Source organism: Anopheles darlingi, chromosome 3, assembly GCF_943734745.1.
Source record: "Anopheles darlingi chromosome 3, idAnoDarlMG_H_01, whole genome shotgun sequence".
Lineage (NCBI taxonomy): Eukaryota > Metazoa > Arthropoda > Insecta > Diptera > Culicidae > Anopheles > Anopheles darlingi.
In genome coordinates, this window is record NC_064875.1 from 54,156,013 (window position 1) to 54,182,041 (window position 26,029).

A 26,029-nucleotide genomic window follows, 5' to 3' on the forward strand; every position below is an offset into this window, starting at 1 on the left:
TCCGCTACGCAATATCTCGGTCTCCGTGATTCCAGATTGGCACGAACGAGTAGTGGTCGAGAGCTTCGGTACTTGGGACTAGTGAAAAGTGAAAAACACTCACTTACCGTCAATGTTTGCTTTAAGCTTCGGTCGCTCGCTTGCCTGCGCTAGTGCGCTTCTCGTCGTCACTTTCTTTCCGTTGGCTGCTCCAGGTCCAGGTCAGGCCTGGTTTTACTTCTTATTCCATTTTATTCATCCTCCTTCCAGTTATGATTTAATGTACATATACATCTTACACTCTACCGTCAGCTAGCTGCTGTTGCTGTTGCTGGTGTTACTGCTGCAGCAAACGAATCTCGATAGCAATTAGGATCGCGCTGCAATTGCGCAATCACGCGCGACCAACCGGCCGCCAACGAACGACCACCAAGTTCCAGCCCGGGCTCGTGTCATAATGCTATCGGAGTCGCCAGCTACTAGCTGCTGTCGCCCACTATCTCGGGCGACTCATTCTCCTCTATACCACTATAGTTACTCCCGTTACCGTATTTGAAGGAGGAGGGGTGGATAAGATAGGGTTAGGGTTGTCCCCAAAAACTATGCGAATGTTGTCTTAACGATTGCTTCTTCTTCTCACTTTCTCTCTCTCTCTCTCTCTCTCTCTCTCTCTCTCTCTCTCTCTCTCTCTCTCTCATCCTCTGCACACACACTCATCTAGATACACGGAATCCAGCGGAAAGTATAATCACAGTTCATTTCGATAAAAGATAGATTGTTGGTGCAGTTGCAAGCAAGTGGTGCGAAGTGGTAGCCACTGGGAGGGGTTAATTTAGCAGAATTTCAAATACAGTATCAGAAGAGAAGGTGATTTGGTTAGCCCAAAACAACGCAAACATAATGTTGTTGTTGATATGCAGCATAATAAGGACACTAAGCAAATGTGGAGATTCTCGCGAATGAAATCCAACGGAGGACAACTGTTTGACAGTTCGTAGACCCGGTCCTGGAAACTCACTCGCGATAAACCACACACGGTTGTTCCAGGGAAGGAAGGAGTATAATACATAAACTTAAATACCCACAAACGCTGCGCTGCTACGGTTGGGATCCGGTTGGGAGCTCAATCGACCTCCAGCTTGCGGAAGCTTCCGATCATGCCGGCGTCCAGATCACGGCGACACGTTTCCGCACAGTATCCCGGTGCCTTCGACAGCTCGATGTGCATCTCGTCCATCGCCAGCAGCTGGGCCCGTTTCGCGCGGCAACGCTCCTTGAACTGCGCGATCATATCGGCCATCGGTACGACTCCACCGTACTCCTTCGGCAGTATCTTGCGGTTCATCTTGTTGGCAAAGTCGTCTACCGTTCGGTAAAGCTGATATTGTACGCGTGCGTGTGTGTGTGTTTGATGTGAAGGAAGAAGGGAAAAATTGTAGTGAAACACAACGCGCTCGCCAGACTCTCTATGGGAAATCCAAACCCGATCACTCCGAGCATTATGGCACGTGGACCGAAAAATGCAAATTTTCGTATGAAAGTGTTGCCGCTGAACCAAGGTTTCGAAGGTCGAAGGTTTTTGGCCGACCGGAACCGGTCGGTTTGTTTTTTTTTTTCGTTTTGTGCGTTTGTATTTTTGGCGAAAAAGATTCTCCACTCGGTGCTTGATATTGACCGTGCGTCACGATCGATAGAAGTGGGCTAGAGGCTTGTCGAAAAGACAAGTTGTGGTTTTTACGGCGGTTTCTCAAGATCACGGCATTCCGGCCAAGTGACCTTGGTGCCGGTGCAAAAGTGGCCAGCGTCAGCCTTTCGCTGACCTTGTTTTCTAGCGGTCGATCGGCGAAACGGCCCGAAATGTCATGCCGATTGCCTAACGCCATCGAACGGGCGGACAGTTTGAATTTATGATTCACTATTAGTTGAGCCGGCCCCTCTCCCCCCCCGGACGGAAAACCAGATTTACCGATACTTACATTGATCCGCTTGCGCAGCTTATCGCTCAGCAGCGAAACGCAAAACTCCAGCAGCGTAGCGGCCGTCGAGGGCAACCCGATCAGGTTGAACCCGTTGATACGGCTCGGCATCCCGTTCTGTATGCAGTCGGCCGCCTTCCGTATGTCCACCAGGGACCACAGGCTCATCAGCTTCATCGAGAGCTCCCGCTCGTCGATGCACTGCGTATAGCCGCACACCTGCGACTGCTCGTCATCGGCCAGTACCTCCTGTACGAGGATATGGGCCCGGGCAAGCAGGGCCGACGAAACGCGCGTCAGATCGAGGTTACCGGCCACGGACAGTACCACCTGCCGCCCATGCTCGTCACGCTCCGGCAGCGGCACAATGTACCCTCCATCGATGATCGCTTCCAGCTCGGGATCCTCAATGTCCAACCGCTGGAACCAGGCCGGATTAGCCTGACGTACCGTCAGATACTTCTCCAGCATGGCGCAGGACTGCGGAATGGAGAACTTCTTGGTGCGCAGGAAGCGCAACAGGAACAGTGCATCGGTGCGGCATCGCTTGATGTGCGGACTCTTGGCAATCCATTCGCGCATCTGCGCCAGACTCTGGTTGCGCAGATTCTCGTCCTCGCGCAGCTCCGATTTGGCCGTCTTGCGCAACTTATCGCCCAGCGTCCAGCTGTAGGGTGTGTAGCTGGCCGGCGTGGCGCAGTTGTCGTACACGTGCGTCTCCGTTTCCATGATGTTTTCAAGGGCAATCCTAGAACCGAGAGACAGAGAGAGAGACAGAGTGAGAGAAATCCCTTTGTTAATCCCTAATGCTCACACGGCCAGCCAGTCTTGTCAGTACACCCTCGGAATAGTGATCACGATGTCGTAAAATCCATTTATGACCCACCACCCTAGGGCGGGGAGCGGACAGTCTTCTGAACGGGCATGAATGTTGCTCGAAAAACATCGTAAATGCCCGGGATCAATGAAATTAATGGCAGTGGAAGGGCAATGGCAATGGTGAAGTAAACCTTCGCATCGCAGGAATGCCAAAGCATCCTTTGATCGATTGTTTGGCCAATACTAGCGGGCGGCAAAAGGTTGGGGCCGGTTGGCGCAAACAGTGCGCCAGAGCGCTGGCGTCGTCGTCGGCGGTTAAACAGAGATTATGTGTTGATATTTACATTCTGTATAGTTTGTTTGCAGGTATTACCGAGAAAGGGCAAAGTAAAGATTCCCTTTTGGTAAGGGCGGCTTTAGGTTGAAAATACATTGCGACATACTCTTTAATAGGAGAAACTAAATCTAAACCTCACCTCATTAGGTGAGAAATTGTATGAACGTTTTTAGCTTCTCATCCGGTACCCTTGTCGCAACATGCCGCATGCCACACGTGACGTAATTTAAGGTTATGTCACGCCCCAAAGACGCCAGAGGGCATCGCCTTTGAGTGGTGTTTGAAAGGGTCAGGTTTTAAATGTTTTAGCCTCCCCCAAATAAGCACTCCGCACCGATAAACGCTGTATTATTCGCGTGACGTGAAGCGAAGCGCGGAGCGGAAATTACATACGCGGAGCATCCTGTTCTGCGTGAACTTGACCTCGACACGTGTACGAAACGTGAACTGCGCCGTAACCATCCTTTCCGCAGTTTTGGCGATTGACCTTTCGGGCTAGACATGCTGAGAGAGATATTCCCAGCCTCATTCTCATCACTCGGTAATGAGCTGTATTGTAACGAAGAACAAGCGCACCTTGATAACATTCCCCCGTTTAGCTTGTCAAAACGATCCGGAAGACACACGTGCCCGGGCTTTTGTGCGGAGCGGGGGTTCATTTGTCTTCTCGGCAGAATTACCCGCCAACCAGTGGTACCCGGATTCGTTTGCTTGTTTGGATTGTTCGCTGGCTTCGGCATAGGCTGTTCGGCCATGATGGGTAAACCACCGTATTTCGCGAAGATGATTATCACCTTCAGTTAACAAACAATTCGGCTGTACCAATACAGTCCCCTACCACAAATATGATCTGCTAGAAGAAAGGAATTCTGTATATTAAAGTACATTAAAGTACATTCCTGCGGATGGGTTATTGTATGCGGGAATCGACAAATCAATTACGTATTCCGGACGGGACTTCAACGGAAAACGCCCATAAATGGTCGAATGGAGTTAATACAGACAGATTATAATGAAAGGCCCCCGCCCGGGGCAGGAGTCCTCCTTTACCTGCGACATAACTGCTGGACCCTTATTGTGGTTTGTCATGATCAGGTATACCTCGCACGACTCGCCACATTACCAAATGTAGGGTCCCGTGACAACGCATGCTGGCAAAAGCAGAAGCCCAAGAAGAACACACACACACACACACACGCGCGCGCACCGGCAATCGTGCCATCTCATTAAGTATGCCATTTTGTGGGGTTGCGTGCATGTCCTGAGTTTGCGAGCAAGAGACATAAAAAAAAAATGCGGCATCAATTCCGACGCCGAAAAAGGCAACTGGGAGATCTGCTTCACTTTTCGGGGGGGCCACGCCAAGACGGGCTGACAGAGTCCAGCAGTTCGGTTGAGCTGCAAAACAATCTGTTTGGTATGAGAATGATTAATCATTCTAATCACTCAACGACCGATCGCTCGCGGTACCGAGCATCGGATCGCACTGAATAAATGATACGCAGCTAGCGAGCTGTCTACTAATTAATACTATGCAGATAGTATGCGAGCGCCCGTGCGGCCGTGGATCTGTAGAAATTGTTTATAACTATGCTGCTACTTGGGGCTGCCGCCAACGCGGCGAAACCATTCGCTTCGGATCATTGGCGCATGGTTCCGGTCGCCGGTGCGTACGGCAATGCGTAAATCATGGCCTGGGTTTAAATCTATTTCTGGCCGCCTCTACCTCCGGAAGGAATTCCAATCCGACCGCGGAGCCGTACACACGAGATCCGATTGATGCGATCCGTGCGGCAACCGTGGTTTATTGAATGGTTAATTGATTGAAAGAAAAAATGGCGAACATGGGGAGTACTGAGAGAAAGGAATGTCGATCGTTTGAGTTCAAGTGTAACAGGCTAGTACTCGGGGAATGTTACGATCAGGTAGGTGGATGCTTATTCTCTACACCAACAAACCGACTAGCTACTAAAATCCTCCCTCCCTCTCAAAATTATGGCATAATCTGTTTACTATTGACTTATTACTATTGACCGCACGTAACCGACGTGACAGTTCCAGTAGTTGGATGAGTTTGCGATCATAATCGATCGATACCGCGTTATGACCCTCCCCCCCACAAAACGGCATTCGTTTACGATTTGATCGATTTACAGTGACCACCGGAGCCGAACATTATCGTTACGAGTCCGGCAGTGACAGACTTACGTCCGCGCTAACGCACCAACTCCACCCCTAAGTTCGGTCAACACTGAACTGTGGTTCACTTTCCAAAAAACCAACCCCTTTTCCACGACGCGAGGTCGATTTCGCTTTCAACCGCGCGGCGACGTGCCGCCAAACGAGATTTTCCACGGTTCCACCGGGCAAGAAGAAATCGGGCAGCAACAGCAGCGTTAGCGACGAAATTATCTCGCGATGATTCGACGCTTTCGTGACGATCGCGATGGCGGAACGAATGAACGGATATTGGCCGGTGAAATAGTCATCGAGAAACAGGTCCATTTCGGTCCGTCCGCCGTGAAGGTGACCGGGGGACTGGATGAAGAATGTTGCCGTTTTCCGCGAGGTTCGCTCCTTTGTTTTCAGGGGGAGGGGGGCCTCAATGATCTGGGCATCGGCGTACTGATCGGTGGTGTTTACGGGTGCGTCGAATGAGCGTCAACTGAGCTCTACTAAACATCCTGTTTTCGTTTTTTCGTTCTGAGAAGCATCCCGGCGGAAGGAGGAACAGAAGCGTAGCTTGAGGTCAAAACCGTAGTGCGACCTAATGGAATGGGATCCGCCGAATTACGGCCTCAATGAATCGCATAACGCGTCACGCGGAATCGCACAAACAACCCCACAAAACAGCCGGTGATCAACACGACATCGACATCAACACGCGTGTGCGTGTGGGAGAAATTACAAAACCGCGATCCTCCGCGACACTCCTCAGCTCGAGTATGCACCCTTCTCCACCCATTTCCTTCGATCTTGATACATATGCTTGTTCCGTAGAATTTGAAACTGAAGCTGCGACTACCAAGAATGTTGTCTGTTGCTATTAAGATGCTACCGTCCATCCGGAGCTCCGCTGGCTGGAACGCGCCGTCGTCGTCGTCGTCCAGCTGTTGCCAAGGAGCAGGAGCTTCTGCCGGCGACGTCCCTCTCCCGGATCACTAACCGGTCAACCGGATAGTCGGTCGGTTGGTCGTTAAAAATAACATTCTGCCGCGGACCACGGACGGGTTGCGGTGGTTTGAGGTTCATAAATATTTCGGCTGCATCCAGTGGATCGGCCGCACCGCGCCGCCGAAACACCTGTTCAATATGCGCGTGAACAGTTCGCTATTTTGTGGTCAGCTTACCCTCGAATTGGTAGGCGCGGGATAAGGTAATTTTGGGGGGGGAGGTTGACCAATACCAGAAACACGGAAATCATCTTCGCCTCCCGACCACGACCACGGCGCACAATGCGAGGGATGGGAGCTGATGATTAATGGACCATCGTAAAGCGTTGACTCAGCCTCAGACGCGTATCCTGAGCTCTCAGAAGCGAACTCGATGCTCGGTTGCGTTGTGTGTGGGCCGTTCAGACGAACTCTGACTGTCTTCCTTATAAACCGGGCCTTCCCGGAACGCAGAAGAGAAATACAAAACAACCGAAAGACAGAGATACACCTCGTCTCTTGGTATCACCAAGACGATTTGTCAGAATGGCTTAACGTTGGTTCTGCACCAGCAGCACCAGACCGGAGGATCAACCCATACCGATACCGAACCGACCCGTCTCTTCTGGTTGGTGTTGCTTGAACCACAATATGGCATATAAACTGGCCGGGTAGCCGCAACGCCCTCAAAGCGCAAGAAACGTTACGCAAGAGGCCGACCGCGATGCGGCGCCTCGGTGACTGCGAATGCGACGATTGCAGCGGAACGTTGCGGCACACATATATGCGGCAGGATCGGGCACCACGAATGCCGGCACCACGAACTAGCGGCCTGTAGTAGTGGGCCTGCCGCAACAACGGTGAAAGGTATCCACATGAGCAACAAAGCGCGTGCGTGGCCTTTAGTAGCGGTCTGCTAACACAATAAAACCCAAGCAAAAGGAGACCGACCGACGCCGGGGAGCCCCCCCCGACCGATCATAGTGGCAATCATCATCATGTTGCACCACCGATGGTCGGCCGGGGTGCATCGATCGATGTCTGCTCTGCTCCAATCCAATCCGATCCGATTCAATCGCTGACTTGCCGGTGGCCAGCCACCGAAACCAACACGATTGACCAACCGTGTCCATCGGGTTGGTCTAACGGAGTGTGGCCTCCCCCGGTGGGGACGGGGGTCAACATAGCTTTTCGATTACGATTTCGGCCATTTTCGGGGGGAATCATGAGGGGGTCACCTGGGCGCTCCCTGATCTAAACATCTCCATTCGCGCCAATCGCGCGATTTCACGCGCTCATTAGCCATTAGCGTTGATCAGGTTCGAATGCGATGATCGTTAGCGCATGGTTAACGGGCGGAAGGTCATCGAAAGTGATCCTTCACATTTGGCAGCAGCAGTAGCAGCAGCAGCAGCAGAAGCGCCGTCAGTGACAACGACGATCCAGTCTCCTCAAGGGGGCCTCAAATGCGAAGGAAAGGATTTTGGGAGGGGGTATGGTCCGATGGGTGTCACTCACTTTTCGCGATGATCACCACCTTACCGGGTACCGGATCTTCTCGCCTGGAGCCTGCTGGACACACACACGTAAGCGCCTTAAGTAGCACGAGGTCTTGGGGATCAACTTTTGCACCAAACACCAACGCACTCGACGCTGCTCGACGACGACGACGACCCGTCGGATGCCTGCAACCACACGCGGCAACGACTGCACCCTGCTCTGCTAGTACCTGCAGTTGGCCACGACTTTTACGAACCGTGGATACTAACTGCTGGCCACTATCGATTCACGGGGAACGGGCACTTCACGAACGTGTTGGACCGCAGCGTTCAGACCACACAACACAACAACCGCACGCTAGCCAACACCGAAACAGAGTGAACCGGAGTGGCGCGTCGTTGCAAATTTTTACCTCCAGTAGATGGCTGGCTGGTGAAAGATCGTATCGATCACCGAACGGCGCCGGTCCGCGGGGTGGTGGTAAAACAACGACCACGACAACGACGACGACGACGACGACGACGTAATCTTTCGTGCCAACCGTGCTGCTGTTTGGTTTGGAAGACGAACGCACGTTGCTTGCGCTGCTTCGGTCGTCTCTTGGTTTGACCCATATCGCATACAGCGTAAGACATGCGCACGAACGTTTTTTGTATGCACACAGCAGTTGTTAAATCACCGTCGTCGTCTCCGGGTCAGTGCGCAATGGTATTGGTGTGACTATTGTGGTTATTGTTTTTAGTAATCCGGTTTTCCCGGGGGCCCGGTTTTCGTGCGAGAATTTTTGACCACCGAGCAGGACCATTGTGCAAAGTAAACGACGAACACCTCGTTTCGAATGGTTTAAGCGAGGGAAGGTGATGGTTTAACTTAGCTTTGTTTTGATTAGATCATCGTCGATACTTTTGCTTTCGGTGGGATGTAGTTTCGAGCGAAACCGAAAGGATTTCGGTTTCAACCGTACCGGAAAAACCGTGCCGCATCGTCGAGTGATCGCGAGGATACGTGGCCTTTGGGGTGTAAGGTTACGAAGGTCGGTGAATATTAATAAGTTTTCTGCCTAGGAATGCTCATGTTTAAGCGACATACGATACCACGACACGCGGACGATGCTTTTCAGGGTCATCCAACTGCAATAGAATCTAAATAGATGATTTGTTGGATAGAATATCAGAAAAGGCAGGACTTTCCTTCGTGGACCGCTTCTCTTTGCATCATTCCATTTCTCGCAAAGGTTATTTATAAATCTTCATCCGATTTCTGTTAATAAACAATGATTTTTTATCGGATCTTAAAGGTTACACGTGTTTATTTAAGAATCATGTTGAATTCATTTGTTATGAGCCATTTTAAAAAATCTGTAGCTTTGTCATTTCTGCTTCAATCAATGTAAAATTTTCACAGGATGCTTTCGAAAGGGTTAATCTTCGGGGAAAAAAAATCTGAAAATGGGGGTGGGAAACCCATGCCTGCCAGAGTTTGTAACACCATTTTTACCCATTTCAATTTTTGTCGCGACGAGGGAAATCAATCTCGCCTAAAAGTATGCGGTATCCGCGAAAGAACGAGCAACTGGGGAAGCTGTGGATTGCAGACCCTGTGAAAATACTCTCTGAAGTAACCCTGCCCAGATAGGAATTGAGATAGGTGAAAGCTGCCTTCACCATGAACCTCTAGAAACGTTAATAAAAAATCTCACACACAACATGCGATTTACCGGTGCAATAATGTGAAGAAAGAGAATTCCATATTATCTTGGAGCTGCAACAATTGAGTCACGTATCCGAACCGTTAGGAGAATAAATCTCTGGGGTGGGCAGTTGCGTGAAACGAGAAACGAGAAGGTAATAGGAGGTTTATAAAGGTTAGTGTGATAACAACTTTATCACAATTCGTACCACAACCAATAAAATCAATTGAAATTGATCGTGTGAGAAAACTGCGCATGATTAAAATGGAAAATATGGCCAACACATATCTTTTATTATTTAACGCAGATGTTTTGCATTTTTTATGGTTCTCTAATGAATAAAAAAAACTACCCACTTCCCATAAATATTTGTAAAATGATGTTGAATTTTCATTTAAATAAATGAACATATATGAAGTTCTCTCAAAACCATGGACATGAAACATGAAACAAAACGTAAAAGAACACGGCTAAGAACAAATGAGTTGAATGAATACAAAGAATTAACACGTTACTGTGAGGTTTGTTTATTTTATTCAAAATTAAAACTGATTACAATGCACTGATGTCTGTAACTTCCAATGTTCGATTTACCTAGTAAACATGTACCGATAACACTATTCAACCCTGCCCTCCAACGCGTATTGCTTATCACTTAAGTTTCTCAGACGGTGTAGCCAACGAGCAGGCTTGTGGGAATTATGAAATGATTAAAATTGAGCTGTCAAATTGGATGGGGATGCTGGAAGTCCTTCACACCTACGGTCAGGGTCATCCTTGGCATTAGATTATCATTTTCATCCGCTTTCTCGCCATTGCTGCCTGGTGCTGGCAGGTGAGCCTCAGATGATTGCATATCAGCCGAAACGTCTGTTTACCCTTTGGGGTGTGTGTGTGTGCTTGCTAGCGTGTGGCCACCGGGGGTTGGATGCTGTTTCTCTATGGCCCTCCTCTACCACTGCCCACACGCTTTCCCTTCTTCCACTGAATTGTCTCTCTGAGGAGTGCTAATTGTTGGCATTACGGACAGTGTCAACAGAGCGACGACGTAACACCACGGTGGCGGAGATGAGTGGATAACCTTCGCTCCGAGCTTCTGTTGGAGAGGAGAGTCTTCCTTAAAACCAATCAACCAGCGACAAGCGGTAAGCAAAACCTATGTGCAATCGCTCTGGTAAAACAATTATAATCACAGTCTAGAGCATTTCAATTCCGTCGTCTCCACCGTTCGTCCATTCCCCGGCGGCGGCGGCGGCGGCTAGTCGAGCTGCAGCTTGCGGAACGAGCCGATCGTTCCCTTTTCGATTTCACCAGCCTCGGACTTTTTCCTGTAGCTCGCATCACGGCTAACCTCGTAGTTGAGCTTATCCAGCGCGAGCATCTGGTTGCGATGCAGGCGGCACTGCTCCTTGAAGGCCTCGATGTGCTTCTCCTTCGGTATCAGACCACCGTACTCCTGGGGCATCAACCGTTTGTCGATTTTCTTGTGCAAATCCTCCCAATTCCGGTGGCACTAAACGAAACGAAAGAAGGGAATACACACACAAACACACACACACACACAGACACACACAGACACACAGACGGTTAGATAGTTCTGGCACCCTAGCTCGTACACTAGCCGCCTATACCGAGATCCGATTCCGTAGCTTCTCGTTCAAAATCGCCATCGTAAAGTTGGCAACCTTGAGGGCCAGGCTGGGCGTGTTGACAAAGTGCAGCTCCTGGATGCGCATCGGTACCGCATTGTTGAGGTACGTGGCCAGATCGCGGATATCGTTGAGCGTCACCAGCCCGAGCAGCCCCATCGTAATGCCGGTCAGATCGTACACCAGCACGAACCCGGCGCACTGCACCGATGCGTCATCGTACAGCGTCTCGCCGACGAGCATATGCATCCGGCAACCGTGCCCGATGGTGTAGATCTTCGGGTTGAGCGTACCAGCGTCACCGAAAATCATCGTCCGGCCCCGTGCATCCTTCTCGAGCAACGGATACAGAAAACCCGCCTCCACCAGATCGCACATCTCCCGATCCTCGATATCCAGCCCCTTGAACCACTGCGGATGCACCTCCCGGCACGCCAGATACCGTTCGAGCATTTGCGACGCGTGAATGAACGAGTACTTCTTGGTGCGCAGGAAGCGCAACAGAAAGCGCGCATCGGTACGGCACCGCTTGATGTTGGGATGCTTCGCTATCCAGTCACGCAGCTGCGCCAGGCTTTGCTCCCGGATCGTGGGGTTTTCACGCAAAAAGTCCCGCGCCAGCTGCTGACAGTTGGCATCCAGCTCGTCGATCTCATCGTCGTAGATCGCGGGCGCTTTATCGAGGTTGGGCACGGGGATCAATTGTCGCTCGTCACTGGGCATCTTGCTGCCGTTGTTCACTGGACGTTGGAATCCACCACCTGGCACTTAACACTCGGGCAACACGTTTCACTGCACACAACACCGTGTTGAGGGGGTGGGAGGGTGGGAGCTTGGGAAAGGGAACTTGCAGGTGGGAAAAAGGCACAACCGTACCGCGTGAGCGCCCAGCATCGACTGTGCTCGCGCTGACCGCGATCGATGGTTTAATAATTGAGGATTCGGGATTCATGTCGTCACTCGGTGTTGAACAAAGACGTCGGCGGCGGCGACAGCGGCAGCGTCTCCTCGCTCTGTGGCGCTGTTGTACCGGAGAAGAAAGGGTGGGAGTAGAAGGGTCGGTAGGAGGATATCGAGTGGTGCCCAGGTGGATGCGAAGGGCGTTAGCCCTGAATGTTGCGGCCACGGTTTGTGCCGTGAGTGGAATTCGATTTCCAGCAGCAGGTTATGTTGATGACATCTGGTAAGTATTAGGGTCAGGCTTCACCGCTGTATTCGTGAAGTTCCGATACCCCACCACAATGCGCGTGATCGATGCTGGGGTGCATCGTGGTTTGCCCTGGTTTCTCGCTTGACCATTTGAACCCGCCCGAAAATTGGACTGTTTCGTCGTTGTTCCGCAACATAAGGCCAAAGTTGAATTTAGTATATTTGGTAGTATATGCACGGACACTGGTACGGCGAAGGTGAACCAAAGGGAAGCTCACTTGGGAGTTTTGAACCATATTCAAAACATTACAGGCCCAACAACATGCTTTACGCAACATCACTCTTCGTTGGACTAGCAATCTTCACTCCTTACCACTTTCTAATAATAATAATAATAATAATAATAATAATAATAATAATAATAATAATAATCCAATACAAACCATTTCCAATGCTTCATTTGCTCCTGGGCTGACTGAAGCAGCATGTGCTGCGTGGCCACCTTTTTTCCATGACTGTCAAAATGCGTTGAGTAACCGTAAAGTGCAAGATCGCCGGCGTATTAGTAATGCATGCTCCGCAGCACTACCGCGACGATCATGATCGACGCATGAGCTGATGATGATGATGATGATCATCATCATCGTCATCAGTATCGAAGGTGAGCAAATAGGGGGCCAAAAAATGGAAGCTGGGAGAGTGAGGTGAATGGCTCCGGGCACCAAGATGCCGACCGACTTCAATTATTCACTGACGCTGGCGTTTGGTGTGATGTGTCTGTGCCCACAGTCACACGCAGTCCCTCCCCCCAGATGGATCCTATGGCGCGTCTGGCCAGACATTTTGGCAAAAGTCTCAACCCACCCCATCCCATTAGGACGCAGGGTTAAACTTTCACTATTGCTTGCTGCTCTGACGTGGTCGAAGGTGGTACTTGTTGGAGATTTCACGTACGGACCGAATGGCGTAACCGTTCTGTGATGGTAGAGCGTGCTTTTCTGGTCCTCTCGGGGGTCTTTTTTTTTTGGGGCCACACGGCGCTTACCCAACATCCAATTGAATCGCCATTACCATCGACGAATCGGAGTGAGTATGTGTGTTTACAATTGAACATGGGATCGATCGAATGCAGTAGGGTTAGGGGCATGTGGGTTGAGAGGGATACCATCTGCAGAGGACTAATAATGCATGCTCTTCGCTATTGCTTTATTTGTCTTTCAGCTGCTGCAGTGATTGCTACAGGGAAGGTCTCTACTGACTGTGTAATAGCGCTGCTGGCTCCTTGGCGTGGTTACGCGGATCTCTGTCTCTGCAGAAATGCAGAAGACCTTAACCTCGAGTAACCTTTCACACCTTTAGCAGGAACTGCGTAGATAGTCAACATCCAACAATGGGATGCTTTGTTTAACATCCCTTTTGGGGACATTGAATAGATTAGTAGAAATTGTATCGTTTTGCGTAGAGGCTCATAAAAGCGTAGAGGCTCAAAAAAGCGTAGAGGCTCCATATTGACATTTATGTTTCGCGAAAGTTTATTGGTTGAAATCGGTTTGTAATGAGGAAATATGGAAACACTACATTTTATATTTACATTTGACTGACATACATACGAGTATTAACATGAACGCAATTCCTTCACGAAATGTATTATCGATCGATCGTGTTCAACAAGGCTCAGTGCCTAAATGCTAAATCGCTTTAAAGTTAAAACCATGTTTTAAAGCAGATATTATTTGGAATACTTTTTCATATCTAATAGGCAAACGCGGAAATGGGAAACAGGACGATGGTAGGTAACAATCGTCGTGGCACCCTCAAACATTAAGGATCCCATATCTAATGCCAATGGAAATATGGGCCATCGTCCTGTTTCCCATTTTCGTGCATGCCTATTAACCGGCATGCACCTATCTCTATAATCCCATATTGCGTTCCTCTCTTGCCGTTTAAGTATCCTTACGTAGTCGCGCTTTGAACAATAAACGTAATGTTAATAAATCATGCTTAAGGACGAAAGATGGACACATCCTGTTAGGCGATCGACTGAGCGGTGAGCGGCTCAACCATTTCGCATGGTTTCTTTAGAAAGGCTGTTATTATGGACCACACTGTTGCGTAATTGAAAAAATCTATATCTTTGCCATTTCTGCTTCGATTGGTGTGAAACTTTTACCGAGTATTCTTAACAGGTTCACCGTTCAGAGAAAAAAATAAAAATTAGTTTTTTCTAAATTCTTTTTTGACCACCGATTTGCGCGTAGTTCCGCGCATACTTTTGAGCGCATCGTGTTTATATGCTGCAAACCTTAAGGCGGGAAGGCTTTCTTGCTTGTCGTTGAGAAAATTGGATTTGTAAAAAATATGTTCGAAGGAGGGTTATAAATTCATTCTCACATTATTCCATGAAGCCTGACTGTTTCAAAAGTATAATGTGATTTTTTCATTCAAATCGAGGCAGACATAACAAAGATTTTTCAAACTCATCATACATGAGCGCCCATGTGAGCCCTTGGTGGGATTACCGTTAGCCAGGACCTGCAAGATTCACCATAACCAATTGGTGGCTCCAGGTTACATTTTCATATTTAATTGGAAGCATCTTATCTTCCTCTTCAGGTCTTTGCATGTTGAGTCTTACTAAGGGTGCATTTATGTGTTGCTAAAACACATTAACATTGAAGTATGGCAACAATAGATGAGAATCCGATTATAAATAGTTTGATTTATTATATGACGCTTATGAAACTCATAACATTCTGGTAACAAAGCATAGTATAGCATATAGAATCACTGAAAAGACAAGCCTTTCGTACATTAACTCGTCCTCCTAAGTCACCCTACCATCGTAAAGGTTCCCTGTTTTGACCGTGCGCGTATTTGCTTCCTGGTTTGTCTTTCAACATTCGCGATTCATGTAGTACTGCGTCATTCGTCATTTCAACGATTCGTCATGACGAACAACGTGTTCTATTCGCAAAACCTGTTCCCCCTGTTTCCTTCATTTGGTTGAAGAAAACTTCATCTTCGTTTCGGTCGATCGGTTATTCGCAGCTTTTTGTACACGAATTCCGCCAGTCAGATCTTGGCGCCCCGAGAGGAAGATAAGATAATGCTGAACAAAAAAAAAACAACTAAGCCGAGCATCGCCCCAGCGAGCGCAATACCAAAGCACCAGTCAACACCAGAATAATAACACTCTTAGCCTAAGCCTGCAACACCAGTTCGATCAGTCGATTGAAAGTTGACGAAAGCTCCCGATCGCCCCTTCGGCCACCAGCTCACCACCGGCCGTATCCTCGTGGCCGGCCGGCTCTCTAGGGTCCTTCATGTCGATCTCCATATCATCCAGCTCGAGCAGGGCCTTCCGCTTGCTGGACAGATACTCTCGGAATCGCCCATTCAGTTCCTTCAACGATTGGCCCTTGCCACCGTAATCGAGTGGCAGCAAGTCCGGCGCAACCTTAGCCCTCAGCTCCTCCACCGTCGTGTGACACTGCGGAAAAGGAAAACAAAACAACCGTCAATCCGGGTGGTGTCACTAGCTGTGCCGTGCGGTGTCATCGCTAATGATTGCCACCTTCCGCCCTTTTGTGGTTGGAAGTGTGGCCTTGCAATAGATAGTTACGTGTATGCGGGACCGTAGCTTATCGCTGGCAAACGAGAGACAGTATTTGCTGATTTGGGCCGCGAACGTGGGCACGCTCACGAAGTGGTTCTCTTTCAACCGCACCGGCACACAGTTGATGACGCTGCGCAGGTATCCGGCCAGATTGTCGAGCGTCCAGCAGGTAACGTGTGCCATCGTCATCCCGCCATTATCGAAAATGTGCGTAAAGCCGGCGATCTGGTTCGCCTCCTCCTCGAGCAGCGCTTCCGCCACGAGCATGTTCAACCGGATCATCATGTCGGAATTGAAACGACCTGCGTTGAAGTTCCGCACGACACCAAACACCACGATACGCCCGGTAGCCGGATCACGACCGATCGGCAACAGACAGCAATCATCCAGTACGGCCGCCAGATCACTATCGTCCGGATCTAGCCGGGCAAACCAACGGGGATACGTTTGGCGCATCTTCAGGTAGCGCTCCAGCATTTCGCAGGCCCCGGGAACGGAGAACTTACGGACGCGCAAAAACCGCAACAGAAACCGATCATCGGTACGGCACCGACGTATCCGGCCATTCTGACGGATCCACTCGCGCATCCGCTCCAGCGATTGCTCCCGCAACCGCTCCTCCTCACGCAGCTCTTGCCGTGCGATATCGTCCAGCTGATTGGCCAACTCACTGGCGGTTACACCTGCACTCAGGAAGTACGACTGTCCGCGCTCCATCGTGGCGAATGACTACCGAAACCACGCGAGGCGTGAGCGTCTCCGGGTGATCGTTTGACGGTCACAACACGAACTGACAACGTTCCGGTGCCTCACCTGCCGCTCCACCTAACAGCGTTAGAATGTTCCATCCGAATGCCGCGTCTAGCTTCACCGACACGACCGACTACCAGCGCTTATCCACGGCAGCAGCAGCAGCAGCACGGTTCGTCCATTCGGAACGTCATTCGCGGACCATTACACGATTGTTCGGGTTTGGGTTTCGACATTTTTTCTACTCTTTTTGGAACTCCCGTTTGGAGAAGCAAGGTTTCTGCTCGTCATCCCATTCCACCTCGAGCAGCAGCAACCGCACCTCGTGCTCCCATTCGATGGATTCATTTAATTGACTGCCTACAAACTCTGAACGGAGTCTGAGCGCCGCGGTACCACAAATAACAACCGGGAATCGACGATGAGCTATCTCCGTGTGTTGCGGGAGGGGGGTTGGGCTTCGGTGTGAATGATGGAGATGCTTGCTTGCGTTCGGGTCGGTCGGTTTGCGATTGTTTATTTGTGTTTAAAGCACGCACTGAACCCACACTCGCCGTGAAGGTGGTTACCAATTGCCGCTCTCTAACATCTCCGTCCGTCCGTCCGTCCGCGAACATGGATCGCGTTCTGGAGAAGATAAATAAAGTGAATAATGTTTTGGGTCGCCATCTCTCACGGCCAGTGGAACTCATTTGTGTTGTTATCAGGACGGAAACAAGAAGCGCGTGCGCTAAACTAGTTGCTCTCATCGCGGATTTTAATAATCTTGCGGACAGGTTCATTAGTAGCAGAATGTATAGAGACGCAGTTAGACGAATCGAAACGATTAGAAGGGCATTTAAAAAGAGAGACTATTCTTTAGATTCTTTTGATATTTGAAAACGCTTAAATCAACAAATCTATTATATTTATTTCTAGGTTGTCGTCGAAAGTCTTCTACTGTAAGCTACTAGGGATGATTGGTTTTTTTTAGACTAGCATTAATAGGAATACAGATTGTCCTTTAACTGATGTACCACATCCTTGAAGTGTTGGTTCTGTTAAAGATTAGAAGGGGCAATTATTAGGATTACTTAACAGCAATCATGTGGATTTCTTAATTATGGAATAATTTGAAACATTCCTTTCAATGAATTCGTGACAACAAAGGTCACGGTCAGCATTCCTTTTGCTGAAATCAAATCTCTCCGAAAATCCTTCAAACCGTATTCGATGGACAAGCCTTTCCATTCGATCGGTCGGACCGGAACGGTTTCTATGTGCCTTCTAATTGTTCGCTTTGTGTGACACAATGGCGAGCATCTTTTCTTGATTCAGTCTCTCAATTTTTTTTCGATTGTTTCGATTTTCGTTTGACATTGCGCCTGTAAGTTATACCCCACGTGGCACGATTTGATTTCACACCAGCAAAACGCGCGCCAAAGAAGCATGAGTTTTGCGCTTCGATAGTCTTATCATTAACACCTTTGTCCTGTCATTGACCTTTCAGTTTTTCAGCAGAAAAATATAAACGAATGAACAAACTGCATTTTTTATTCATCAATATTAAATTTTACATTTCAGTGTTACACGTTACAACTTTACCGACCACGAAATGCTGAAGGCTAAGGCGAAAAGGCTAGACTCAAACGATCCTTTTTCTTTCTGTCCCCTGATCCCCTGATGTCCGAGTTGGGTGCCATTAATCAAACAAGCTGCGCTTATGTTTCACCAGCGCTAGACATTCGCTGCATTACGTCGTTGTATCCAGCGCGATCGCTGCATCAATCATAGCCTCGGGATGCAATCGGCCATTACGCGTACGCTTTCGCCAGCAACCAACGAAAACGATCGAAATGATAGAGTTTCAATGAAATTCGAATTTATTGTGAATCGTTATGGGCGGCCGCGTGACCGACAAACGGCGTGGCAGCTTATCGTGCTTATCATGTCTACCGTAGCGTGCTTTACAAACTAACACAATATAATACCCCCCCGGGGGGATGGTTGTGTCCACTACATTTAATACATACACACAAACACAAGCGTGTTAATGTCTCCGAGGCTTGAGGTGCGTGTTGTGCCCTAGAAGATATCCTACGTCTCTCTCTCTCTCGCGCAAATTGGGATACATCGAGCACAAACCTGGAGCGAAGCGAAGGAGCTACATTGCAACATAACAACGTTTTACACGAGGGTAGGGCGAGGGAGATAATAGGGATATAAACTTCATGAACAAACCCAACCTAAACACACTCTCTCTCTCTCCACACACTCAAACACAACCCTGCCCGTGAAATCCCCCTTAGTCAAGCTACACATCCCAACAAGTTGCTAACACAGTTGCTCAACACAGACCCCGGCTGCTGTTCCGAAAGGCATCGTGGTCATCGGTTGGGTTTTGTGCTTCAATCGATGTCGAGCTTACGGAAGCTGCCGACCATACCGGCATCGATACCGCCGGGTGCGTATCCGTTCGGTTGGCTCTTGTTCCAGACCGAGCTGAATTTGGCGATATCGATCTCCATGTTGTCTAGCGATCGCAGCTGATCCCGGCCATCGTGCAGCCGCTTCGCGAACACGTGCGTCAACGATTTCGGGTCCTCGCTCTCGTTGGTATACTCGCACGGCAGCAGCTCCTTGCCCAGGTGGTTCACCGCTTCGTTCATCGTTTTGTGAAACTATTTGGTGGAAATAAAAGAGGAATAGTGTCAGATTAGACCGAGAGACAGGCAGAGACAGAGACAGTGAGAGAGAGAGCGAAAGAGAGAGAAGAAAGGGCGCAAGAGTAGTCCCGAATATGGGCATTTCGGTATCATAAAAGTCTGAAGCGACGGTAGACGACAATACCATCACCATAAAACTGGTTTCGAAACACCGTGATTCGTATTACAAAGATACGCCGAATTAGCAATAGTCTATCGCGAGATCGCTAGATCCCGGTGACGACAGCAAGCCAGATTACTCGATCGACACCGCAGCTGTAGATCACGATTCGGGACACTTCGAGCATCAGTAGATTAGTAATCTAATTGGCATCGCGTTTCCCTTTCCCTTAGTTCGCAGAAAAGGTTCTCTATTAAAGCTGGTGGCAATGGAGTAGATCAATAGCACACGCTTTATGTTTTGATCTCATAGTTTTGTTGATGTTGCAACGACCTTTTCTACTGCCTTCCGAAATCGTTGCCAATTCTTCGCCAACCGTCCCTGGATCGGGTCCTCAAATGCGCGATATTTCACCACCGGCAGTTAACTGGCCATCTTCTGGCCAAGGTCTTTGGCCGAATCGGTGCTCGCCAAACCTGCCCACCAAATGATATGCAGATCGGGGGACCCCCCCCCAAAAGGGGGCTCACTTCGATCGCTGCGAGCGCCATGGAAACGTGAAATTTCGTTGCATAAATACGGCGAAGACGACATCGACGACGTCGACGACGACTACGAGGTGGTGGTTTGATTGGGAACCGCGAACTGACCGGACGAGCTGACGATCGTTCCCGTGATCGTTCATCCTGTTCGTTTCACTTTTCCGCGGGTCGTCTATTGCGCTTTCTACGCATGCGCTCGGTGGACCCGTGGTGGTGGTTGCCGTTGTTGTGGTCGATTGGGCAAACAATTCCCTCGGTCGGTTTCGCCCGCAATCTGTCTCTTCGGTCACCGAGCTGATGCCACCGAGCTGCTGGTGCTGGGTGTTGATGCTGTGAACAGTTGCAGAATCGCTGTTCCACCGGAGCAGCACCGGAGCAGCGGAGTAAGAACTGAAAATTTATGCCAACAAATGCACAGTCACACCCCGGTGGCCAGGCCCGGTACCGTGGCCGCACACCGTCCGTATCGCATTGCGTAACGCGACCGTCGGAGGCCGAACCTTGAACGGATTGGCTTGGGTTTTTGGGTTTTGACGAAACGTTTCTTTGCTCACACAGACCATCCCCCCCCCTCCTTTTGGAAAAGGGCCGGTGGCATAGTGTCCCATTCCGACTCCATTTTTTTCCCATCGGTAACTCGGGACCAGCGGCACACTCGCGTTACCGCAGCAGCATCACGGGTGCGGAAGTATTAACAAGACGGGAATATACTTACGAAGAATCGATGCTTCAGCTTGGGACTGATGTAGGTGAAGAGCAGATCGACGATCGAGGCGGCCACCTTCGGCAGTCGGATGACGTGTATCTCCCGGCACCGGATCGGCAGCAGCTGGTTGATGTACGGTCCAATGTGGCGCATCTCGCTCAACCGGAACAGCGTAAAGTGCGCCATCGTCGCCTCGTGGCAATCGACGACCAGGACAACGCCCGCCACCTGCACCATCTCATCGCACGATAGCACCTCCACGTTCATGTGCATGAACCGGATCAGATCGACCAGATCGTACTTGTCGACGCGGAAGTTCCGCGATTTGATCAGTATCACGATCTGACCCTTGGCATCGAACCCAAGCACATGGAACACATCCTCGTCGCCCATCGACATCATCGTCTTATCGCACGGATCCAAACCCTGGAACCAGTGCGGGAAGGACTGCCGAAGGGCAAGGTAGCGTTCCAGCATTTCGCACGCCTTCGGGATGGAGAACTTGCGCTGACGGAGAAACCGGAGCAGAAACACGGCATCCGTACGGCACCGCCGGATGTACGGGTGTTTCGCGATCCACTGGCGCATCTGATCGAGCGCTTGCTTACGGATCAGCTCATCCTCACGCAGCTGCTCGTTTGCCAGCTTCCGGTAGCGCTCCGGCAGCGTGCACCGGTACTCATCGAACTTGTCCGGACACTTGTCCACACCGTACGTTGTGATTGTCATCGTTTCTGTGGGAACTTTTGCACTCGTTGTCACTGCTGCTGCTGCTGCTGCCGCTGCTGCTACTGCTGCTGCTGCGTGCTGTGTATCGCGATCACCGCAACCAAACCGCAACTGACGCCGAGGTTCGTCGCTGAAGACCTGCGAAGGTTCGGCGCGTGGTCGTCCATTTTGGCGGCGGTCTATCACTCTGCGGCCGGTTCCCACTCTTTGCCCCGCTCGGTAGCTCGGTTACCGCATCGGGGACACGTGCAGAAAGCTCTCTTCGTGTCTTTCTCTCTCTTTTTTTTTTCTTGACTTCGATCGCCCACCGAAACCGCACGACATCCGACCACGCCGTCACCGCCACGGGTCCCAGATTCACTTTCCAATCCATGGTCACTGGAAGGGGTGACGAGCCGGGTCCGTCTGCTGTTCGATACCGTCGTCGTCGTCGTCGTCGTCGTTGCTAATCAGTTGCTAGGTGTCGGTTCAAGTTCACACTCTCCAGAACGAGGAACCGGACACGCAGGGATAGGGCACGCAAGGTATTCGCTGTTTCTCCTTCTCCACCCAGCGGGGAACTCGCTTTTCGTGTCTAAAAACCAGTTTACTTGGACCCGGGATACAACCAGACGGAACAGGTTCGTTCGTTTCGGCGATTCTCCTTCGCTCCAGTTGTGCCAACCCTGTTTGACCTTTACATTGAAGCAGGCAAGGGATGTGCTTGCGATATCCTTGCGTGTCCTTGCTCACCACCACCAGTGGCGTGGTGGCGCAATTCAAGGGCCCCAACCGTGGTCCATTTGCAACAAACAAAACAAACCAATCCAAGCAACCCGCTGAGCCACGAGACACTCACGTTGTGGGAATGATCTGGCCAAATCAAACAAACCCCTTCGTCGATGTTTATGTGGTTTAGCGCCATTGCCTAATGGCGCTGCGAGCGGCCAGCACAGCGGCCAGCTCAGCGAACTAATGGACCATACAGATCACGCGAGAGTCTAGCGCGGGTGGTGGTCTAGGGGGGGCGAGGGGTGTGGTTTCCTGAAGTCACACGCAGCCAAACAAAGCAACTAGTTGTCCCGAACGGTCTTTTGTGCCTGTCTCTCGGTCAGTCGGTCGGCGTGCTATCTTCGTTGGCGTCGTTGGCACCGTTGACGTCGTTGGATTCCTCACTCCAATGACTAGTGTGTGAAGGACACTGGCCTCCCCTACGCTACGACGCAGGAGATGCGAAACAGTGCAGAGAGCTGTACGGAGAATAGGTCATGGTTAAGCGGATCGTCCTGAGACTGCTTGGCCAGAGGTATCTCGCACATCCCCCCCTGAGGTCGTCTTGGGGAATATAGCTTGGCCTTTTTTTTTTATCTTGCCGGAGGATACACGGCCACACGGGCCTGTCTCCCTTTGATGGTAACGAAGAAATCGATCATTTCGGCTTTACATACGCTCGATTACTCGCTCGAGTTGCGTAACATCGAGGCGTCGGACGAGGAGGCTCGTGCGCCATCGTAAATCGCAAACGGCTTGTTTTCCGCTCCACCGGGATATCCAGTCGAAAGACGACAGATGGAAGGTCGTAACCCGCTACTACTTGCCGTTAATTACCGAGCCGACTCTTCTGTACGTTGGTTCCACTATCTCCATGATCTTCATGTGACATAAGGTGGTCGCTGATGTCCTGACGCCACCGCGTCGATTGCCGCTCTCTAAACCAGAGAACGCACCGGATACACTTACTAACGGGATGAAGTAACAGTAACAGTGAGACATAGAGAGGGACCACGGAGTGTGTGTAGTCGCATTTTGCGCCATCTAACGATCAACTTGTCATCGTTTGGCCACCGGTATGGGCGCACCGTTTTGTTCGTTCGATAGGAAGCGAACCATCACAATGGTCGGTGATTGTGTGCTTGCCAGAAACACAATGAACCCGACTGTCTCGACAGAGTCTCTCTCTCTCTCTCTCTCTCTCTCTCAGTGGCAGATTCGTATCGAAAGCAGGTGTTATGCCAGCGCAACGTAACGCAACAGCAACACAGGGTGTTCACCGTTGTCGTCGTCGTCGTCGTCGTTGTTGGTGCCGTTCGCGCCCGAGAATATTACAGGTGATACCGTTTGCTACTTGACGCATTATACCGACGACTCCGCGGACTGGAAAGTGTAGGAGCCGATCGTGTCGATGCCGCCGATGATCAGAGTAGCGCGATTAACTCGCGGAAGCGACGCTCGTCCCGGAGGGCAATTACAGTCGTCTAATTGTGATCGTAAGTTCGCACGTGAGAAACGCGCGCAAGTCTCGCACCTCTAATGAGCTCGAGCTGTCGAGTAGATCGACATGCGCGGCCGCGGGATGGCATCAGTTTCACCCAGAACGTGGCATGTACCAGGTGCCACCCCGCGGAGTATCCACTTAGTGTTGTCCGAAAAAATACATCATGCAGCAGTACGAAGCGGAAACCTGCAAGTGCCCGGACGAGTACACCCCGTACCGGACGACGCTCGACGAGGACGATCTTCGGCTGGCCAGGGACGAACTGCACGAAGACGATGACACACGCGATCCATCGTTGGCTCAGATGCGCGAATTCATTGCGAAACATCCGCGGATCGTTCGGTGCCGTACGGATCCGGTCTTTCTGTTACGCTTCCTGCGCTTCACGAAATTCAACGTTCCCCGGGCCTGTGACATACTGGTGCGTGCGATGACGCAGCTAATGCGCCGACGGGCCACCTACGGCGCCGAGGCCGCCGATCTGCTGCATCCGGACGTACAACGGTTGCTCGAGGTGGCCGCGATCGTACCGCTGGGCTATGATTCGCAACGCCGTATGGTTGTGCTGTGCCGTGCCGCTGCACTGGATCCACGTACGACAACCTCAATGCTGCACATGCAACTCGGAGGACTTATTCTTGGGACCTGCCAGGAGTACGAGCTGATCCAGGTGCGTGGTCTCGTCGTGCTGATGGACTTCTCCGGTCTTTCGATGGCCCACTGTGCTATGTGGAGTCTCAGTGATGTCAAGCTGACGGCCGAGTACGTGAACGAGTTGATTGCGATGCGCGTCAAGGAGGTCCATATGATCCAGGTGCCGCGGTTCGCTTGGTTGCTGCTGGATCTGTTTCTACCGCTGCTCAGCCCGAAAATGAAGGAACGGTTTAAGGTAAGGCGATGCCGCGCCAGAACCACTGGAATTCCAATGCAAACCTTCTTCACCTTTTTGACAGTTCCATCGGACGTTTGATGAGCTGCGTGGTTCGCTCGACCCGGCGCTACTGCCCACAATCTACGGTGGCCAGCAGTCGCTGGAGAAAGCGAACGAGAACTTTCGCACCGGCATGTTCGAGCGGCAGCGGAAGTGGTTCGAGGTTGAGCGGCAACTGCACATGGACCTTGGTGGCGGTACTAATGGGGTACGCGGACCGCGGAACGGGTTCCACGAGGAGGAACTCGCTATGGTTGGCAGCTTTCGTAAGCTGACCGTCGATTGACTGAACCTCTGGGTCGGTTCAGTCAGACCAGAGGCGATCGGTGTCCGGTGTTGGGAAACGTGAAATGGGCTGATGGGTGGTTCGGTATTGCAAATTGACATTCCGGAGACAGTCCGGCGCTATATCCGATGACAACGTAACGCAGCGGCACGTAATGTCGTCGTTTTCAACTGGTCATTTGACGGTTAATGGGACCCTATCCTGGGTAAACAGGTAGCTACGACATCTTGTACCCGCCGGACAATCGACTTTTGGGAAGTGACGTCCCAGCCTTAAGACGCATACCTGACCGTTTGGTGTGTGTGTGTGTGTGTTGTGAGTCCGAGCGGATAGCGATAGGTGGATTGCGTGTCTTGTGGCTATTGAAGCGGTGTTTTCCGCTAGCTGGTTTGACCTTGGCTTGGCTAATAGGTACATCTGTTGCCGCGTGGACGCTTCGACGACGTAACGGTGCTGCACGGCAGCGGTTAAATGGCGAGGACTTCCTCCAACAACCTCCATCTATCAGTGAACCATGTTTTCGGCTTTCTGCTGACCTTCACATCGCGATGCTGCTATTGGTTCGGGTATTAATCATCGTGCAACGAACCACCACCCACCCACCCATCCACCGACCGTCCATTCATTTCAGGGGTGGAGTAATACCCATCACGCGTCACGCGCCCGTCGAAACAGAAATGGTGCTATTTTTCAAAAATAAATAAAACCAATACCAAAGACCGTGGCTTGTTTGTCGCAACCGGGCAGACCCGGTAAGCAATGGGCGGATTAACAAGACACAGCGAACGGTCGATCGGACAAGAAGGGGTGGTGATGCTACGATCATTTCACTCCTCTAGACAGCTACCAGCATTCCGTTTTGATATGCGGTTATGCTGCGTGAGCTGGCTCAGTATGTTTCCACCATCGGCGAATGACCGCGCTCCAGACGACGACGGCGATGACGCCCGTGGCAGTTTCGCTGATGAGTTTTTCATCGTGCGGTGAGGGTGCGACGTTGTGATCGAGTTTTCTATCCCAGCGCGAAGGTCACTGCTGCGCGGCTGATTGCCTGCGTGTGAAATGTGTGTCAATATGCACACACACCTAAACAGGGCAAGGGAGAGAGCATATAATGCTGCCGAGCGCAAGCTATTTTTGGCGCAATCAATGCATC

General features: G+C 50.7%; 5 protein-coding genes across 7 annotated transcripts in view; 1 reads left to right on the forward strand and 4 right to left on the reverse strand.

Moving 5' to 3' along the window:
* Positions 1 to 229: 229 nt before the first annotated feature.
* Positions 230 to 26,029, reverse strand: part of LOC125955051 (clavesin-1-like) — a 165,475-nt gene continuing 139,675 nt past the window's right edge. Inside the window, exons 1-3 of one of the 3 annotated variants that reach the window (XM_049685886.1) lie at positions 7,806 to 8,135; positions 1,956 to 2,703; positions 230 to 1,357 (exon numbers count right to left, since the gene is read on the reverse strand). In XM_049685886.1, the coding sequence (XP_049541843.1) occupies positions 1,103 to 1,357; positions 1,956 to 2,684 (984 nt within the window). In that variant the 5' untranslated portion in view covers positions 2,685 to 2,703; positions 7,806 to 8,135 and the 3' untranslated portion in view covers positions 230 to 1,102. Of the gene's footprint in view, positions 1,358 to 1,955; positions 2,704 to 7,781; positions 8,136 to 26,029 lie in introns of those variants that run through there. The other 2 variants (XM_049685885.1, XM_049685887.1) reach the window with 2 other exon arrangements.
* Positions 9,978 to 11,857, reverse strand: LOC125955048 (clavesin-2-like). The gene is made up of 2 exons (XM_049685882.1): positions 11,085 to 11,857; positions 9,978 to 10,966 (listed from the first exon to the last, which is right to left on the reverse strand). The coding sequence occupies exons 1-2, from the start codon at positions 11,823 to 11,825 to the stop codon at positions 10,712 to 10,714; spliced, it is 996 nt and encodes a 331-aa protein (XP_049541839.1). The 5' UTR covers positions 11,826 to 11,857; the 3' UTR covers positions 9,978 to 10,711.
* Positions 14,960 to 16,730, reverse strand: LOC125955052 (retinaldehyde-binding protein 1-like). Its single transcript, XM_049685888.1, has 2 exons — positions 15,877 to 16,730; positions 14,960 to 15,744 (listed from the first exon to the last, which is right to left on the reverse strand). The coding sequence occupies exons 1-2, from the start codon at positions 16,585 to 16,587 to the stop codon at positions 15,478 to 15,480; spliced, it is 978 nt and encodes a 325-aa protein (XP_049541845.1). The 5' UTR covers positions 16,588 to 16,730; the 3' UTR covers positions 14,960 to 15,477.
* LOC125955049 (alpha-tocopherol transfer protein-like) lies at positions 18,568 to 21,402 on the reverse strand. Its single transcript, XM_049685883.1, has 2 exons — positions 20,683 to 21,402; positions 18,568 to 19,280 (listed from the first exon to the last, which is right to left on the reverse strand). Exons 1-2 carry the CDS (start codon positions 21,400 to 21,402, stop codon positions 19,008 to 19,010), a joined length of 993 nt encoding a protein of 330 aa, XP_049541840.1. The 3' UTR covers positions 18,568 to 19,007.
* On the forward strand, positions 23,750 to 25,583 carry LOC125955050 (retinaldehyde-binding protein 1-like). Its single transcript, XM_049685884.1, has 2 exons — positions 23,750 to 24,545; positions 24,610 to 25,583. The coding sequence occupies exons 1-2, from the start codon at positions 23,820 to 23,822 to the stop codon at positions 24,871 to 24,873; spliced, it is 990 nt and encodes a 329-aa protein (XP_049541841.1). The 5' UTR covers positions 23,750 to 23,819; the 3' UTR covers positions 24,874 to 25,583.